This window comes from Mastigoproctus giganteus, chromosome 8 (assembly GCF_048544385.1).
Source record: "Mastigoproctus giganteus isolate SK-2022 chromosome 8, ASM4854438v1, whole genome shotgun sequence".
Lineage (NCBI taxonomy): Eukaryota > Metazoa > Arthropoda > Arachnida > Uropygi > Thelyphonidae > Mastigoproctus > Mastigoproctus giganteus.
The window spans coordinates 130,589,721-130,610,389 of NC_143582.1; the positions used below are offsets into that span (position 1 = coordinate 130,589,721).

The following is a 20,669-nucleotide window of genomic DNA, read 5'->3' on the forward strand; positions in this document are numbered from 1 at the left end:
TTAAATTTATAAAATATTACAGAAAATAACTTTTAGGTTACTGTTGAAAAATTTTATTTTATTGTAGTCTATTGTTCTTATTTTATACATTCAAACAATCAGTGATGGGTTTTTAACCACATCAGCAACTTAGGCCATACTGCCCCATTGAGTATCATGTCTGTACACAAGCCAATATACATACTATGTAGGCTGAAAAAACTACAAATAACTCACATGGAAAATCCCTACTTCTGCTGTCAGAGATCAGCTAACTAAAAAGCCTTGATTAAAGAGGACTTTAGAAATCCCTTCAATCAGAGACAGGAATAAAAATATAGCTTAAAAAAATTTTAAAGAGGACAAATATGACAAAAAGACACAGACAATTAAACCTAAAAATTTCAGACACTTCATTTTTCAATTTTAGAAACATTAAAGCTAACAAGGAAGAGCAACACATCTATCACAGTATGTCTTGATTTGTTTACATTTTACAGTTAATAACACATAACACTTGCTCCCAGAAAAATTCCAACGTACTCATATAAATCACAGAATAACATGGGAGCAGTTTTGTGAGATTTAATATGAAGTTTATGTTCCCTAGCATCCCTATCTTTAGCTAAAGCAAATCTAACCAAAACATGAAATGCTCCACCATACTCCCCCCCCCATTTTTCCTGCAAGACATTTTCATACTTTCATTTCAAGGGCGACATATACTTCAAAAAGAAATGGTCTGGCACGAGAGGAATCCTTCCCATCAAGCACAACTTAAAAATTTAGCTCCTATCCAAATGTTTTCTAAACTCCATACTTTGTGAATAATGTAATTATGATATGGAACCAGAAAACAGACTCCCTCCAGAGGCATAGCATACAAGTAGCAAATTGATGTTACACCAGTGGCCATCTCAAATATAGGGAGGATCGCTATATGTCCATGTCATTATAATGAATGTTAAAATTAACGAAAGGGGTCTCCCAAAATTGAATTTTACACTGGACCTTACAAGACTTTGCTATACCACTGATTCTGTATAACATTCCATCATTTCTGAAATTCTTAGGATGAATATCTGTTGCACCCTTGCTTTGAATGAAAACAACTTCCATTGATTTACAGCCTAGAAAACAATCAAATCCAAACTAATGCATACCACAAACTAGCACAGTATCAATAAAAGTCGTATCCCAGGGCTTTTATTGATATACAAACAGCACAAACTTTAATCAGTAACAACAATCTCAATCATTTACTAACAACCACCTTCTACTGCATTATTGCAGGAGTGGGGAACATTTTCACATTAGAAGGCCGAATGTTAATCCAAGTTCCTATCAGGCAGCAAATTATACTTCTCATAATACACATACAGAATAAATACAAAAAAAGTTTCCGTTCTTTATATTTGTCAATATTTAAAAAAAAAAAAAAAAACTGAGGAAAAAAAAAAAAAAAACAATTTACTGCTATGATCATGTCTGTTAATCACCTCTACAAAAAAACATTAGATACAAACATAATTTAAAAAGATTTTTGTGACTGTTTGGAACTAGAACTTGATGTTCATTTCCAACCTTGTTGCCTTCAGCTAAAGTTGACCTTAAAGATGAATTTTGTTAACTGTGATTGCAGGCAGGTCGTGATTATAATCACATGTGAAAATGTTGGTTCACAGCCAACATTTTCACATATGATTAGGTGGTGCCAAAGCAAGCAACTAAATGAAGAGCGTGTTGATGCAGCCATGGATATTCAAAAGCATACTTTCATCTTTTAGTGGGATGAATTTTAGTGTCGGAATAGATGATGGTTGCATGTCCATACACCTCACTTCCCATTCCAAAACAACCCCCAGGTGTTCAATTGGATTGAGGTCAGGCGAATTTGGTGGCCAGTCAAGATATGTGCTATCTTCTCTGTTCTCTGATGTATATAATGGGCCCGATGACATTGTGCATATACATTTTGGAAGATCCCTTTTCTGTCTGGGAAAAATTATAACATGGCACACAGTCTTCTAAGAGCTGCCAGTGCACACCAGTGAAACATTGGTTCATATGCACCAGGGGGTCCTAGTTCTTGCCAGAAAAACATGCCCCATATTAAGCAATTACTGCCACCTACCTGGATAGTGGGCACCTTGCATGATGGGTCCATAGAAGTGTTTGCACTAGGTATTTGGACTCACTGAGCAGCACACTCATTTCCAGTCCTCCAGTGTCCAACCAGAATGCTGTTGACACCACAGCATTTGCTGTCAACGATGATCAGTGGTGAGAAGAGAATGTCCTTTGAGTGTGCAGCACATTGTCATTTGGGATATTATTCTTGTATTCCCCATATTGTACTGCGATGTCAACTGTTGCACAGCGACCTGTCGTTGAGCCCGTACAACAGGGGTCGGCAACCCACGGCTCTTTCAGCAGGTAACTGTGGCTGTTTAACTTTTAGCCCACGTGAAGCACAATTTGAAATGGAGTTAGAGGACTTAAAAATCAAGGACACGTGGACTGCAAGGCTAAAATGCCTTAAAACTGAAATTGAGGATTTGGAGAGGCAAAAGGCTGCCCTTGAAATTCTACACAAATGGATGGTGATAGATGAGCTGAAAAAGCAAGACCAAATTGTATTCAATGCGTAACTTACCAGACACATATATAAATTTGAAAATATTTGCGTTTGGACTTCTCAGTTTTTGGCTCGACAAATATTTTCGAACATGAACTATATTAAAAATAAATCAAGGAACCATCTGAACAATGTGAGTCTCTCAGCATGTTTAAAGATGAAAATTATGGCATATTCGCCTGATGTTGAGAGACTCGCTCAAGTAGTTGAGCAGCAAAAGTCAAATTAATTCATATCTAATTGGATGTTCGTTACGTTTTTTTTCAGTATTAATAAATAATATTTCAAAAAATATATTTTTTCAATAAAACACCTTCCCACTCTATTCTATTTCTTAAAAAACTCCCCCACCACTCCTCTCAGCTTGAGCTGAGGTGCGCCTCTTTGCATTGTCTTTTTTTTTTTTTTTTTTTCAATTAGATCAAAAATGGCTTTTCACTCAAAAAAGGTTGCTGACCCCTGCTGTACAACGTGCTGCACACTTCACCCACCACGAATGTCCACCTTGCATAATCCTTTACAGTTCTGTCAGTGGGAGGTGGTCTGACCTGTTCAATACCATTCTTTGTACACCTTAACCAAGTGAGCCATGAGCAACTGACAAGATTCCGTGTTTCCGATATGGAAGCACCCGACTACAAGCTTCCATAAATAACTGCTACTTTTATCACTTTGATTTGCACAACCGGATGAAAAACCCCAGGGGCTCACATCTGGTGAGTATGGGCTTGGCACACCCAGGGTCCCGAGCTTATCATCATTCTTCTCTTTCTTGGTAATTCCTTTCTACTTCCCTCTCTCTCTCTCTCTGTCTCTAAGGGTAACTTGGGAATTTTTTTTGGCTGGTGCAGCATAAGTCACAGGCTTCCTTGCACCATACGGCTAATAATAGAAAGGGTGCAAGAATATTTGCTGATGCTATCGAGGCAGTGTTAAGTGGGTCGGAAAACTGCTAGCTTGGGGGGGATCCAAGGACTAATAGATTAACAGTAGCCACTGGCAGAGGTGAACGTGATTCTTGCACTGCTTCTACTGGAATGAGCAGAAGCCTGGAAAACAAGATGCAGGATATTTCAGAAACTGCTGGGAGTCATTGTGGTACAAGTAAACACATGGGTTGTGTTAGGGTAGCTAAGAATAGAAACAGGTGTATGTATACTTGTGTGTAAATCAATGCTAGGAGTTTGGTAAATAAATTTGATGACTATGAGGTATTGCTCAAAGCATCAAAGGTGGATATTGTTGGGATATCAGAGACGTGGTGTCACACAGATATAAGGAATGCAGAACTGGAATTTGGGGAGTACAACGTCTGCGGAAAGGATAGGAAGGGAGGAGGGGTTATGCTATCAGTTAAGAAACACATAAAATCCAAGGAAGTGAAGCCAGTCAACATCGCTGGACAGTGCAGTGTTGAGTCAGTTTGGTGTGACATAAGCATTGGGAGATCAAAATTGAGAGTAGGATTGTGTTATAGGCCAAATGACTCTGATGAGTATAATAAGAAACTGTACAGGGAAATAGAGTGGGCCAGTAAATCAGAGAGTCTTATAATGGGGAATTTTAATTTCCCAGATACTGACTGGAATTTGTAGGTTGGTCACTCACACACTAGCAAGGCTTTTGTGGATTTATTGGATGATTGTTTTCTACATCAGCATGTTTGAGAGGCAACTAGAGGGAGTAATACTCTTGATTTAATTATCAGCAGTGATTCTTCATGCATTAAGAATCTGCAGATAAAGGAACCACTAGGTGGCAGTGATCACAGTGTGCTGAAGTGGGATTTACTCAAAGAGGTAACTACAATTAGGGGTAAAGGGAAGGGTTATTGCTTTCGTAAAGGTGACTACGATTGTCTGAGACAGTATTTAAATTCTATACAGTGGGACCAAATGATGATGTTACCAACAGCAAATTCAAAATGGGAAACATTCAAAGAACTTACCTTGGAAGCTACTAGGCTTTACATACTAACTAAGAAATATTGTTCAAGGTTTAGACCTAAATGGATGTCAGATGAATTAATGAGACATATGGCAGAGAAGAAAAATGCATGGGATACATATAAATTAACACGTGACACAGAAGCCTATGATAGATATAAGTTGATCTGTAACCAAGTTACAAAGGAGGTTAGGCAGGCAAAGGCAGATTTTGAGAAATCTTTGGCAAGGGATGCAAAGAGTTCTTTACTTATGTAAACTCTAGAAGGAAGGAGACGAATCAGATTGGTTCACTTGATATCTATGGTTCAACTGTTGATGATCCTGCTCAGGTAGCTAACAAACTAAATGAATATTTTGCATTGACATTCACACATAAGGAGTTATTCAGCGAGGGGAATGGAGAGGTGTATTCAACTCTGACAGTAAGCTAGATAATCTTGTAATAACTGAGAGTAAAGTGGAGGAGAAATTGTTGAAGATAAACACAAGAAAGGCACCAGGGGTGGATGGGATCTATCCAGTTATATTAAAGGAGGTAGCAAAGGAAGTAAGCAAACCCTTAGCCATAATCATGAGAGCTTCCTTGGACTCAGGGGAGGTACCCACATACTGGAGATGTGCAAATATGACCCCAATTCACAAAGGAGGATCAAAGGCTGACACAAGTAATTATAGACCTGTGCGTTTAACTTCTGTTCCAGGAAAATTAATGGAGGCACTGCAGGATCATCTAGACAAGACTTCAGTTATAGCTCGGACACAGCATGGTTTTGTTAACGGGAAGTCTTACCTGACCAATTTGATTGAATACTATCATGCAGTCACAAAAGAACTGGATGCAGGGAATAACTTTGATATTATATACTTGGATCTTAGAAAGGCTTTTGATATTGTTGAACATGGAAGACTGCTACACAAATTGGAGCAGTGTGGCATTGGAGGAAAATTGTTGCTATTGATAAAGGGGTGGTTGAGGGGGAGAAGACAAAGAGTGGTAATCAATGGACACTGTTCATCATGGACTAATGTTATTAGTGGAGTTCCTCAGGGTTCAGTGTTGGGTCCATTATTGTTTTCTGTATTTATAAATGATATTGATGATGGTTTGTTTGTTTGTTTGTTGTTATTTGGATTTTAGGAGCATTAGCAACTAAGGCCACATTGCTCCGGGATATGTGGTGGTCATTCCCTGACCTTTCCGCATCCTCCGTATTTGGTGGTGATGGGCTCGAACTCCGGTCTAATCAAGAAGCGTGTGGTACGCACTGCTGCTGCTCCTTCCCACCTGGCTACAGAGGCGCCTATTGATGATGGTATATCAAGCTTAATGTCCAAGTGTGCAGACGATACAAAGGTTGGCAGGGTTGTTAAGGACACTACTGACGCTATGCTGCTGCTGCTGCAACAGGATCTGGAAAGGTTGAGAAGATGGGCTGAGAAGTGGCAAATGAAGTTTAACATTAACAAATGTAAAGTACTACATTTGGGAAACAGCAACCCCAGAGCAACGTATCAACTCTGTGGTAATTGTGCAGGCAGATATGAAGTTCTCTGAGCAGTGCAGACAGGCTGCAAGAATAGCTCATGGTGTCTTTTCAATGATATACAGGAATTTTTCTAGCAGCGATAAGGAGGTGATTATTCCCTTGTATAAGGCAATGGTCAGGCCACACCTTGAGTACTGTATACAGGTCTGGAGGCCTCATTTCAAGAAGGATGTGGAGCTGCTGGAACGAGTACAGAGAAGGGCAACAAGATTAGTGAATGGAACCAAGGGTTGCTCTTACGAAGAAAGGTTTAAGTTTTGCAAATTACAGTGTCTGGAGACTACGCACCGGCGAGGTGATCTGATCGAGGTGTATAAAGCCTTGAATGGTTTGAGCATGCTCAATGCTGATGGGATTCTTCCTCTTGCTCAGAATAATCACCTGAGAGGGCATAAATTCAAATTGAGGAAAGACAGATGTAAGATAGATGTGCGGAAATTTGCCTTTAGCCAGCGGGTATTGGTTGTTGGAACAGACTTCCATCTCTTGTTGTGGAAGTCGATAGCCTAAATAAATATAAGGCTCAGCTGGATAGGTATTTCTAACGAACGGAGTGGTGAAGTGGAAGTGGTTTTTTTTTTTTTTTTTTGCTGATGCTGCATAAGCTTGCTTTCTTGCATCATATGCCTCTACTAATGCTGATAATAATAAAATTACCCATTCTAAGGTATAAAGCTGTTCGGCTTGTTATATTGCAAATTATGTGGAGCATATTCCATTACAGGTGGGGTGGTCACAATTCATTGATCACTCAGTCTGTTATCAATGACACCTGTATATTTCTTTATCATCACTTCACCAAAGTGATGATAAAGAAATGAAAAAATTAATTTCGAAAAAATGATATCAATCAAAAATGAAAGTGTTACATGTAACGCAAAGTCAGAAACAATCTAATCAACTGTAAGCCTTTATTAACTATACCATTAAAATCATATTACAGTTTGAGTGCATTCAGACAAGCATGAATAAAAAAAGAGAGGAGGCATTAAATATCACAAAAGGCTGCAGGTACCCCTACCCTTCCTCTACCGGAAAAAAAAGAGAGAGAGAGGTCAAACAGCTAAGGACCATAACAATGGAGTCTACTTGAAGTGAAAATAGATATGCGAAATTAAAGCCTGAATAAGATCCTCGTGTGTGTGTGGGGGGGGGGGGAATACCACGAATAAGGTGGCATGCCAGTATCAGAAGTACTACATCCTACACACAATGAAATATGAAAGCCAAAATAAAAGAACATGCCAACCACAATAAGCTCAGCCATGTTAATTTGATGAGTGCATCATTCTAAAACTGAAATACACAATTTGGCTTAAAAAATCCTAAAATTTTGGGGTGTATAAAACAACACAAGGAGAGAATATGAAGTGCTCCTCATCCAATGAGCATTCAAATATATAAAATGAAATTTAGGGAAATTAACCATTCCACCTCTGGCTAACTCTTCTTTCTAATTTTATCTTAGCAAAGGGGTTTCATCCTTTCTTTCTCCCCTCTCTACTTCCACCCATCTCCCACTTATCTCTGACTACCACCAATACTTTATTATTATTATTTTTTTATTATCATCAGCCATATGGTGCAAGGAAGCCTGAGGCTTATGCTGCACCAGCCAAAAAAAATTTCTGAGTTACCCTGAGAGAGAGAGAGAGAGAGAGAGAGAGAGAGAGAGAGAGTAGAAAGGAGTCACCAAGAAAGAGAAGAATGATGATATCATAATGATAATAATAAAGTATTGGTGGTAGTCAGAGGTAAGTGGGAGATGGGTGGAAGTAGAGAGGAGGGAAATAAAGGATGAAACCCCTCTGATAAGATAAAATTAGAAAGAGAGCTAACCAGAGGTGGAATGGTTAATTTCCCTAAATTTCATTTTATATTTTTGAATGTTCATTCGATGTGTAGCACTTCATATTCTCCCCTTGTGTTGTTTTATGCACCCCAAAATTTTAGGATTTTTTTCAGCCAAATTGTGTATTTCAGTTTTAGAATGATGCACTCATCAAATTACATGGCTGAGCTTATTGTGGTTGGCATGTTCTTTTATTTTGGCTTTCTGTTCATATAAAAAAAATGGTCATTGAAGAATCAGTCCCAACAGTAAGAAGATTGCAGAGGATAGCCTCACACCAAAGAAGCAAGCTAACAGCAAGAAGCAGCAAACACTTTGATCATCCTTTGAAACATAAACTTGACATAAAATATAAAATAACATCCACTGCTGTTATTTTATCTATTCATTTTGCTATATTTGAATGTTTGCTCCAATACATAATTTATATTTTGATATTTTGTATTAATAGCACTGAAGAAAGTTCCAAAGGAACCAAAATGCATGCTTAATTGTTTATTAATTTTTGTTAGCCCTCATTAAAAATTTCTTTCCAATGAATGTATACCAAGATGTGGCTTTCATTATAAAAATAAAACCTCTTTTATAAATCTTAATTATTGGATTTTTTTTTAATTCCTTATATTAGCAGCTGATCAGCCAGGTGCTAATCAGTAGTAATAAATAATAAACATTATTCTCCCAAGGGGATTCTGTTTACACAAAGATTTAAAAATCAATACTGGTTGGATAGAAATGAGTTTAATTTTACCTTCTACATCTTCTACTTCCATATCTTCTTCAAGCCTTTCATTTTTTAAAAGTTTTGCATTATTTTTATTAATTCCTGCCAATTTACGCTTCCTGTATGGTTTGGAATCCTGGAAATGTGCAACAGATACAGGCTAAGATATTAATATTAAATTGCATAATCACAAAAAAAAATTATATACAATAAACTAAAACTTGTGTTGTATATGCTACACTAATATTATGTTGTCAGTTGCTTGGGCTATTTTCTGTTTACCATTGAGTGTCGATCCTAGGTAACTCCAAGGCGGGCACGGGGTCTTCAAGACCTTTGCAACTTTCAGCAATGTTGTGCTCTTCATTTACTCAGTCTGCACAGCTGCAACTCTCAATAACTTTCAACAACAGTTTCTTTGATTTGCCATTGAAAATTCCAGAAAGCTTTGTTAGTTATCATGCAAAAAAGTAAAAATGCAGGACCAAGTTACACCTTTTTGATGCACATGCTAAATAAAAAACTAGCACACATTCTTGTGTCCAATTACTTAAGTGCATGCTCTTTCACTTTATGACTGCATATCCAGGCACTATGTTCTCTCACTTTGTGTCATGGAAGAATCTGGCTAGGATCCAACTGTTGAAGCATGTGGGTTTTTTTACCTAACATTTCCCTCACTGTCTGTCAAAGGTAATAAAGGAGATAATATTCAAAAAGAGAGGATAGAAACATCTCTAGTATTGAAAAATACTAGAGACATGTATCTCTAGATGATATGTCTTTTTCAAAAAATAATCAAAACTTTGTTTTTAATATAAAAAAATGGATTTTTCACATCTGTAATCTTAAAAGATCGAAAATAAAAGTGAACAATTTTGGATTATTACCTGCCAAGTTTTAAGCTCATAAGTGGGATAACTTTTCATCCCATTAAGCAAATCAGGAAAAGAAAACCAATGGGCCCTCTCCTCTGGAATCTGGTGCTGGATGATTTCTTGAACACCAAACTCAACAATGTACAGACCCAGGCCTATGCAGATGACCTGGTCATGCTCTTTTCTGCCAATAAAGAGCCCAACTAGAAGCAACTGCCAACCAGGCCATCTCCACCCTTCAAGTGTTTGAGCAGAGCAAACTTAAATGAAGTTCAACTTTAGCCTGTTTAATTTAATTAATGGAAATGCATGTGTACAAAAAACACTAATCTGACCAAATAACAGAAACATTGGAATGGTGCTTTGGGCATAACGAAGAGTTTTTATTATGTATTTATTTTTTACACAGTGTCTAGTTAATTTAGTATAAAATTCTATTAAATGTAATTAACAGTATGTGCATCATTAAAGTAATTATTTTGTGTAAGACCATGCAATTGTTATTTTAATAATGAAAATGACCTTTGTAAACTACCATGAATAGTTTGAATTCCAAATTTTTTCCCCCCTTGTTATTGCTTAGTCACATTTATAAAAAATGAAATTTCCATTTCCCTTTTGAGGTGAATCTGATATCACTGCATATTATTATATGCTTTATCAGAATGTGCTTACTTACAAAACTATTTAAACTTGTATCGTGTACTGCAATGGTTGGGAAAAAAAAAATTAATTTTCTGCTTACAAATACCCGAAACAATGTATTATACATGAAAAAATTTCATGTATTACCTTTGCTACATAGCTCCCTCCACAAATCTTTGGATCGGTAATTGTGAAAAGGTTGTATAACTTTTTTCAAACGTGTATATAACACGTTTGAGAGCAGAAAAAATAGTCCAAAATATATCTCTGGCAATAATTACAGGAACTTCCCAACTTACATCCGTGGGGAACAGGTGAGTATATGGGATGTGTCAGGGTAACTAGGAATAGGAGCATGTATATCAATGCTAGAAGTACAGTGGTACCTCGGTTTGCGAGCATAATTCGTTCCGGAAACGTGCTCGTAATCCAAAGCACTCGTATATCAAAGGGAATTTCCCCATAAGAAATAATGGAAACCCAGATGATTTGTTCCAAAACTCAAAAATATTCATATACTGTAAAAATGATTAATACAAAATACATACCTTTTTATATTTCTAATATTTAAATTTAATATACATAAAGCAATCGAATTTATTAATTATTGGGTAGGACGACTTTCACTGTCTCTAACGGAATCACTGCTATCTGTTGATTTTTTCTTTTTGTGCGACTTTAATTAACAAGGAATCTTTCCAATGACACTTGCTTTTGTCTCCTTTTGAGGATTTCACGGAGATCAGATTCATCGCTCGCACTATTACAAAACGAGGAGGCACGCTTGATATGCATAAACAAAGCTGCCCGCGTGTAGCAACTGAATAAACAACACCATAAAGGCAGAGATACACTATTAACACCTCACATTTTACTAAAGCACATTTCTAGGGGTTACTACCATAAAACAATAAAAACAATTTCCAGTTGCGTTCCTGCTAGTGGAATCTGTTATAAACTGGTAGTAAACTCGATCTAATTGCATTTGCGATTATACTAGCTGGAATTGTTGGTTTTTACGTTATGGTGAAATGTGTTTCCCCTTCACTGATATAAAAAACCATAAATACATTTTCAAAATCTTCTCTTCATTCCTATCGAGTTGCGTCCGGTTGGGGTGATTCTGCGTTCGACTGCCATTTCTTGTAAACACAAAGGCTAATTGTGCATAAGCGAATTCGGTTCGTTTTATATAAGATATCGTTCCCCTATTTATAAATCGTGTATGATCGAATTCGTGTAGTGTAAACACGTGTTATACGAGGACTGACTGTACTCATATTGCAAGACCTCGCTCGTTTATCAAGTTAAAATTTATTAAAAATTTTTGCTCGTCTTGCAAAACACTCGCATACCAAGTTACTCGTAATCCACGGTACCACTGTATAGTAAATAAATTTGATGAATTTGAAGTGTTGGTCAAGACATCAAAGGCGGATATTGTTGGGATATCAGTCTTAAGCAAACCCTTCCCTCTTCGAGGGAAGCTAGTAAATCAGAATATCTTATAATGGGAGATTTTAACTTCCCAGATATTGACTGGAACTTGTGGGTTGGTCACTCCCACACTAGTAAGACTTTTGTGGATTTATTGGATGATTGTTTTCTGAAGCAGCATGTTTGAGAGGCAACCAGAGAGGGTAATACTCTTGATCTGGTTATCAGCAGTGATCATTCGTGTATTAGGAATTTCCATATAAAGGAACCACTAGGTAACAGTGATCACAGTGTATTGATGTGAGATTTACTTAAAGATATAATTACCGTCAGGTGTGAAGGAAAGGGTTTTTGCTTCCGTAAAGGTGAGTACAGTGGTCTCAGACAGTTTTTAAATTCTGTACAGTGGGATCAACTGACGATGTTACCAATAGTAAATTTGAGGTGGGAACCATTCAAGGAATTAATCGTGGAAGCTACTAAAGTTTCATGCCTATTAAGAAATATTGTTCAAGGATTAGGCCTAAATAGTTATCAAATAAACTAATGAGACTCGTGACAGAGAAGAAAAATGCATGGGATGCATATAAATTATCAAGTGACTCAAAAGCCTATGGCAGGTATAAGCTAGTCTGTAATCAGGTCACAAAGGAGGTTAGGCAGGCGAAGGCAGATTACGAGAAATCTTTGGCAAAGGATGATAAGAAAACAGCAAGGATTTCTTTACTTATATAAACTCTAAAAGGAAGGGAATGAATCTGATTGGTCCACTTCATATTGATGGTTCAACTGTTGATGATCCTGCTCGGATAGCAAACAAACTGAATGAGTATTTTGCATCTACATTCACACATGAGGAGTTATTAAGGTTTGAAAATGGTAGAAGGTTATCTAATTGTAGCAAGGTGCTTAATGATTTTGTAATAACTGAGAGCAAAATAGAGGAGAAATTGTTAAAGTTAAACATAAGAAAGGCACTTGGGTGATGGGATCTATCCAGTTATATTAAAGGAGGCGGCAAAGCCTCCTTTAATATAACTTAGTCATAGTTGTGAGAGCATCCTTGGACTCAGGGGAGGTCCCCATGGACTGGAGATGTGCAACTGCATCCCCAATTCACAAAGGGGGATCGAAGGGTGACACGAGTAATTACAGACCAGTTAGATTAACTTCTGTTTCGGGTAAAATCATGGAGTCACTGGTTAAAGATGCATTGCAAGATCATCTAGACAAGACTGCAGCAATAATTCAGACAGCATGGGTTTGTTAAGAGAAAGTCTTGTCTGACAAATCTGATAGGATATTATGATGTGGTTACAAAGGAACTGGATGCAAAAAAAAATTTTGATATATATTTGGATTTCAGGAAAGCTTTTGACACTGTTGACTATTGTACAAATTGGAGCAGAATGGTATTAAGTGTAAGTTGACAGAGGGTGGTAATCAATGGGTGCTGCTCTTCGTGGACTAATGTTATTATTGGAGTTCCACAGGATTCGGTGTTGGGTCCACTGTGTTTTGTATATTTATCAATGATATTAAGGATGAAGGTATTTCAGGCTTAGTATCGAAGTTTGCAGATGATACAAAGGTTGGCAGGGTTGTTAATGACAGTAATGGCAGTGTGCTACTGCAACAGGATCTAGAAAATTTGGGCAAATGGGCTAAGAAGTGGCAACTGAAATTTAACGTTGACAAATGCAAAGTACTGCATATGGGTATGCAGTACTTTGCATGAAGTAACCCGAGAGAAACGTACCAACTGTGTGGTACTATTCTTAAAGTAGTAGAAAATGAAAAAGACCTGGGAGTAATTGTGCAGTCAGATATGAAGTTTTCTGAGCAATGCAGACAGGCTGCCAGGGCAGGCCATAGGGTTTTGCAATGATATATAGGAATTTTGCTAGCAGGGAAAAGGAGGTGATTGTCTCTCTGTATAAGGCCATGGTCAGGCCACGCCTTCAGTACTGCATACAGGTCTGGAGGCCTCATTTTAGGAAGAATGTAGATTTGCTTGAGCGTGTACGTGTACAGAGAAGGGCAACAAGATTGGTGAGGGGAATGAAGGGATCCTCTCACCAAGAGAGGCTTAAATTCTGCAAATTGCAGTAGCTGGAGAATAAGCACCTGCACGGTGATCTGATTGAGGTGTATAAGGCCTTGAATGGGTTGAGCACACTGATTTCTGATGGGATCTTTCCACTTGTTCAGATTACAAACCTAAGGGGGCATAAATTCAAATTAAGAAAAGACAGATGTAGAATAGATGTGTGGAAATTGGCCTTTAGCCAGCGGGTGGTTAATTGCTGAAACAAACTTCCATCTGTCGTTGTGGAAGTTGATAGGTTAAATAAATTTAAGGAGGAACTGGACAGGCATTTGGAGGGAATTGTGTGATTTTTTTTTTTTTTTTGGCTGATGCTGCATAAGCTCATACATCTTGCATCACATGCCACTACTACTACGTAATACTCGACTTATGCAAATTTGACTTTACAGGAGTTTTTGCCGACAAGTGCAAATTGAAAAAAATATGGAAATGTATTTTGCATCTGTAGGGATATACGGAGGTATTGTGAAAATACATTATGTGAACCCAAAAACATTGGTTTTTTTTTTTTTTTTTTGTAATTTGTTCCAAGTCCTTTGAAGTTGAAAATTTTGCTATATTACTAAACTGTTTATCTTTCTAAAAGGTCATATTTATAATGGAAATTGCACTACGGTTTCATCATTATCATATGTTCCGTTATAAGAATCAATTTTGTACACCTTTGTGATATTTTTCTAAATCACATTTCTGGAGGTCACTGCCATAAAACAATTTGCATGTTCGGTTTATTGGGCTTTACTGTTAGCGCAATATATTATAAACGAGTAGTAAAGCCGATCTTAATCTGTTAGTGCAATCTATGATAAATGGGTAGTAAACTCAATCTTATTGCATTTGCGATAATCCCGATAACTGGAATTCTGTGGGTTTTTACATTACGTTATTATGGTGAAATGTGTTCCCCTTCACTGAAATCTTCAATCATATAAAAAACAAATTTTCAGAAACATCTCTTCATTCCTATTTACGTATTACAATAATGAAGGGAAAGGGACCAATGGAAAGTCAAGTGCTGGCAGTGCCAGGAAATGAAACAAAATTGATTTAGAAATGAAGAGTTGTTGTTATGGCAGTTTCTAGCGCAAGGGCTACTTTGGCCATATTGTGCCTAGAGAGAAATGAAGATGAAAATGATTAAGATGTATGAAGTAGGACAAAGTTTGTCATCTATTGCAAGGGAATTAGGTTTTGCTGCTTCAACAGTGAATACTATTTTAAAGGACAATGTGTGTATAAAAGAACATGTCAAAGGATCAACGCACTTAAGATCAGCATCAATCACAAAACAGTGTTCAGGTGCTATATCAAAGATGGAACAACTATTAATAATATGGATGGAAAATCAGATTCAGAAGCAAGTGCCCCCGAGTCCAATGGCCATTCAAGCAAAAGCAACAAGTATTTATGAAGATATTAAGGATAAGTACGGCAAACGCAAACTAAGTTCGTGGCAAGCAATGGGTGGTTTAATAGGTTCAAGCATCGCGCTGGTTTCCAAAACATTAAAGTATGCAGTGAAGTCAGCAGTGCCGATTCTGCAGCTACAGAGAAATTATGTTTTGGAAAAAATTATTGATAAAGGTGGCTATTCAATGCGGCAAATTTTTAACATTGACGAGAATGCTCTGTATTGGAAAAAAAAATGCTGGATCGAACATACATTGCCAAAGAGGAAAAGACAATGCCAGGTTTCAAGGATTCAAACGCTCTTGCTTAGGACTGATGCAGCAGGAGATTACAGATTAAATGCTTGTGTACCATTCTGGAAATCTTCATGCATTTAAGGACATCAATAAAGCCAAACTATTTCTGATCGAACCAGAGAGCATGGATAACAATATCTCTCTTTGAGGATTGGTTTAAACGCTGCATTCCCAAGGCCGAAAAATATTGTAAAGATAACGACATACCTTTCAAGATTTTGCTTCTATAAGATAATGCTCCTAGACATCCTATGCATCTAGATGATTTCAATTCAAACGTGAGTCATATTTCTACCACCAAACACGACTTCACTCCAACCTATGGATCAGGGTGTTATTTTGATTTAAAAGCATACTATTTACGCACATTTGCTCAGGCATTGTCTGCAGTAGACGGCGAGAAAAATTTTACATTAAGAGACTTTTGGAAATCTTATAGTATTTACCACGCCATCTTAAACATTAATAAGGCCTGGGGGGAAATTACTAAAAGTTGTTTAAATGGCACATAGAAGAAAATATGCCCATGGCACGTAAAAAGGCTTCGAAGGATTTGAAAAAGACGAATCATATGAAGAGGGTACAGATGAGATTGTAAAGTTGCAGAGCTACTTCAGTTGGAGGTTGATGGCAAAGATATGGAAGAGTTAATAGAGGAAGAAGAGGAAGAATTATCTAACAAAGGACTTATTGACTTGCAAGCAGCGATAGTGAAAGAAGAAAATGAAAATGTTGATGCAGCTCAAGTTGAACCAAATGAGGAGCCGAGACTCTTCACCACCAGAGAGCAGCTCAAGTTGAACCAAATGAGGAGCCGAGACTCTTCACCACCAGAGAGATGGCAATTGCATTTTGTGAAACTGCATTGGCAATGGCAAAGTTTGAGAAGTGGATCCTGACGGCGAATGATTCTTTAAAGTTAACAGAGGGGTGAATGATATGCTTACTTGCTACAAAGAAATCTATGATGAAAAGAAAAAAGCCACTGTCTGACCCCTTCTAAATCTCCACAGCAGCATACTTATCAGTTGAAGACGTCAATTCTGGCAACGATGCTCGAGAGGTAAAACTTACTGACATGTTTTTTTTTTTTTTTTTTGATTTGGTAGTTGTTGGCGCATCGGCTTCTGTGGCCATATTGCACCTCCCAAGGTTTTTTTGCAGTACTTTGATCCAAGCCCGAGGCGGGAATCGAACCCGCGACCTTTGGGTTGCCGGGCAGGTACTTTACCCACTCGGCTAGCCCGGTCGGCCTGACATTATGTCTGTCTCCTCTCTTTTTTTTGTAATTTTATAATTTAAAAAATTTTTAAATTGCATGCTTTTGTAACTTTTCTTGCGCATGAGATAAAAAAATTGAATAAATACAATAAATAATTCTATTCACATGTTCATCAAGCATTTCTTTTTTTGATTCAATCAATTCAGCGAGCACAGATGCGAGTGCTGCAAAAGCATGGAGGAAATTCCGACTTACGTAGAGTTCCACGGAATGCATCCCATATGTTAATTGGGTAGTGGCTGTATACAGATTGAGATATAATAAAAGATGAAATTAATATTTAAATAATACATTACTATTAGTTAAACCAATTTATTCTATAAAGGAACATAATTACAGAAACAAATTTAGCAAGTACCACTCTGCTTGGAAAATGGTTACTTAGCATGCTATTTATGAATAGTATGATCAAATTTAATGTAAAATGAATAGAGATATAAATGAAAATAAAAGTTTATTAGAATTCCATTCATTAAACAGATAAATGTGTAATAGAGAATTTCACGAAACAAGAGCTTAACACTCTTGCTTCATGACATTCTCTTTTACATATGCTTTCTCTATTGGCATAAGCTTTTCTATTTTGTCAAATTCTGTGCTTGATTACAATTAATGACCATTTATTTAGTTAACATAACATTAAATCAATAACCTTACACTTATTATTCATGTAATATATATTTTGGCCCTTAAATTTTACTGTTACTAAAGTCTTCATAGGTTAATTTCCATCAAAGAACTATACTGTTTGCTTTCAGAAAGAGAGTGATTGATTTCTGGGCAAACTTCCATCAGGTGTTGTGGAGGTGGGTTTCAAATAAATTTTAGGAATAATTAGACAAATTATTAGAGGGGACTGGACACATAGTTTACAGATTTTTTTTTTTTTTTTAGGTTGCTGCCATATAAACTTGCTTCCTTGCATCATTTGCCATTTTTTTACACAGATGAAACCACTACACAACTGTTTTCATCTGTTCATCTCTAAAGTCAATAGAAAATAGTGCTACAACTTACACTATTCTATTGACTTAAAAAAAAAAAAAGTTCTTATTCATACTACAAGCATAAAGAGTTTACAATAAACCATGAAGACAACTGGTAATTGTATTTAGTGGTTAAGGGCTTGAACCAAAGTTCCCTCAAAGAGTGTTCTACTGAACTCACACTCTTGCCTCGTTTTTTTTTTTTTTTTTTAAATTGCAGAATTTCTCTACTGTCACTCAGCCCTACTGGCAAATAACTCAATCATCTAAAAAGTTACTTTCTTCCTTTTGCAAGTTGTAAATGTAAATTATCATGTAAAAACACAAAACTATCATGCTCATTGTTTGTTAAACAAAATATCTGTAGCAATTATGTGTTGTCTCTCTCCTTTTATTAGCCATATCCATTAAAATTTAAAATGAATATGCACAATTTTAAACTTCTGGATAATAAGATTTGGATACATCCTTTTACATATATGTACACCAATGAGCCAAAACATTATGACCAACTACCTAATGTGATGTTGGTCTTCCACGTGCAGCCAAAACAGCTCATACCCAGCGAAGCATGGATGCTACAAGATTTATAAATGTTTTGTGTGGTATCTGGTACCAACGGGTAACCAGCAGATCCTTTAACTCCTGTAAGGTCCGTGGTTGAGACGCCAGAGATCGGAGTTGCTGTTCCAAAACAAACCACAGATGCTCGATTGAATTGATGTCTGGGAAATTTGAAGGCCAGGGAAGGAGTTGGAAATCTTTTCTCATATTCTGCGAATCAGTCTCGAACAATCCGGGCAGCGTGGTATGGTGCAATATCCTGCTGAAAGACGGAACCACCAGAGGGGAAGACTGTTGCCATGAAAAGGTGTACCTGGTCAGCAATGATGTTTAGGTAGGTGGTAGACGTCAGAGTGGCTGGCACATGGATGACTGGACCCAGGGTATCCCAGCAGAACATCGCCGCCACCGGCTTGTTTTCATTCCACGCTGCATCACTTCCCCAGGTAATTGACGCACACGTACCTGGCCGTCCAAGTGGTGCAACAGTAAATGCGATTCATCGGACCAGATGACCTTCTAATCACTCAAGGTCAAGTTTCAATGCTCATGTGCCCATTGTAGGCACTATCGCCAGTGAACCGTGGTTAGCATGGGCATTCGGAGTGGCCTGCAGCTACACAGCCCCATTTTCAGCAGAGTTTGATGTACTGTGCATTGTGACGTTTTACTCCCGTCACCAGCATTCCAATTACTGGTTGTTGTTGTTTGGTTTTTTAGGAGCATTAGCAACTCAGGCCATATTGCTCCGGGGATATGCGGTGGTCATTCCCTGACCTTTCCGCATCCTCCATATTTGGTGGTCACAGGCTCGAACCTCGGTCTAATCAAGAAGCGTGTGCTACGTACTGCTGCTCCTGCCCACCTGGCTATGGAGGTGCCTCCAATTACCGGTGAATTGTGCCATAGTCGCCCTTCTGTTGCCACGTACCATCCAGGAAAGCCTTCGCTCACCTCTAGCATCGATCAGCCATGGTTGTCCAACACTTTGCCTGCAATTCGTGGGTTCTCCCTCCTCGGACTACTTCTGGCAGGTACTAACCTTGGCTGACAGTGAGCACCCCACCAGCCATGCCATTTCGGATATGCTCTGACCCAGTCGTCTGGTCATTACAATTTGGCCTTTGTCAAACTTGCTTAAGTCTGCGGCCTTTTCCATCTGAAGAACAAGAGTAATGCTGATTAATGGAACTCAGTATCAAGTGTTTTTTATATCGTGTCCTGACCCACACACACTGTGCCATAGTTCACTTGAAGTTGCTTCAATTTGCATAACGACTCACTGATCATAATGTTTTGGCTCATCGGTGTATATAAATATGTATCTATTTATATAAATTTGGATATTTACATATAAATATATATATATACAGTGGATTCCGGTTATTTGGGACATGTTGGGACTAATTTTTTTTTTTTTTTTTTTTGATTTGGTAGTTGTTGGCGCATCGGCTTCTGTGGCCATATTGCACCTCCCAAGGTTTTTGCAGTACTTTGATCTAAGCCCGAGGTGGGAATCGAACCCGCGACCTTTGGGTTGCCGGGCAGGTACTTTACCCACTCGGCTAGCCCGGTCGGCCTTGGGACTAATGCACTTTGGCCCCATTACAATAGACTCTCCATAATAAAATACCATTCGCTATACAGTATATAGTAAGTGCCAGTCATTGTGATAACGTTTGTGAATTGAATTTTAATTCTATTAAACAGCAATTCTAACATGCGAAAATAGGAGGAATGTTAGCTTTACTATAAAATTAAAGATATATTAAGCACAATTTTAAACTTTATTACCTTATCAATTAAAAATGATACGTGAAAATCGAAGAATATTTTTCGGAGATCAGCAAATAAACGTATGCTTACGTACATAGCTTTTAATTAATACTGTAATATGTACATATTAACTAATTGTTACTTCTGTTCACTGGCATTTTTTTTTATGGGTTATAAATTTTTAAAACAGTAAAAAAGATAAGAAATCAACAACAAAGAACACGGCACGCACAAATTGCAACTAACACAATACACGCAAGTGAGATACAAAGTAACAATTTACAAAGCTTAAAAAATAGGAATGAAGAGAAGATTCTGAAAATCTATTCATGCGATTGAAGATTTCAGTGAAGGGAAAACATATTTCATAATAATGTGAAAACCCACAGAATTCCAGCTATTGGTATTATCCCCACTGCAATAAGATCGAGTTTACTACCCGTTTACAATAGATTGCACTAACAGAAAAGCCCAATAAACTGGAAACTGCAAATTATTTTTATTGTTTTATGGTTGTGACCTCCAGAAATCCAACCAGACCACATGGTCCAGTCAGCTACAATTGTAGGGTAATCTTGAGTGCTGTAGTCTCCTGC

The 20,669-nt window shown here is 37.5% G+C and overlaps 1 protein-coding gene across 1 annotated transcript in view; it reads right to left on the reverse strand.

The window, feature by feature from the left end:
• The window catches only part of LOC150081821 (zinc finger CCHC domain-containing protein 8 homolog), a 412,851-nt gene that overhangs the window by 48,526 nt on the left and 343,656 nt on the right, over nt 1–20,669 (reverse strand). Inside the window, exon 12 of the mRNA XM_090380330.1 lies at nt 8,717–8,825. Coding sequence (XP_090236456.1) covers nt 8,717–8,825 — 109 coding nt within the window. The remainder of the gene's footprint in view (nt 1–8,716; nt 8,826–20,669) is intronic.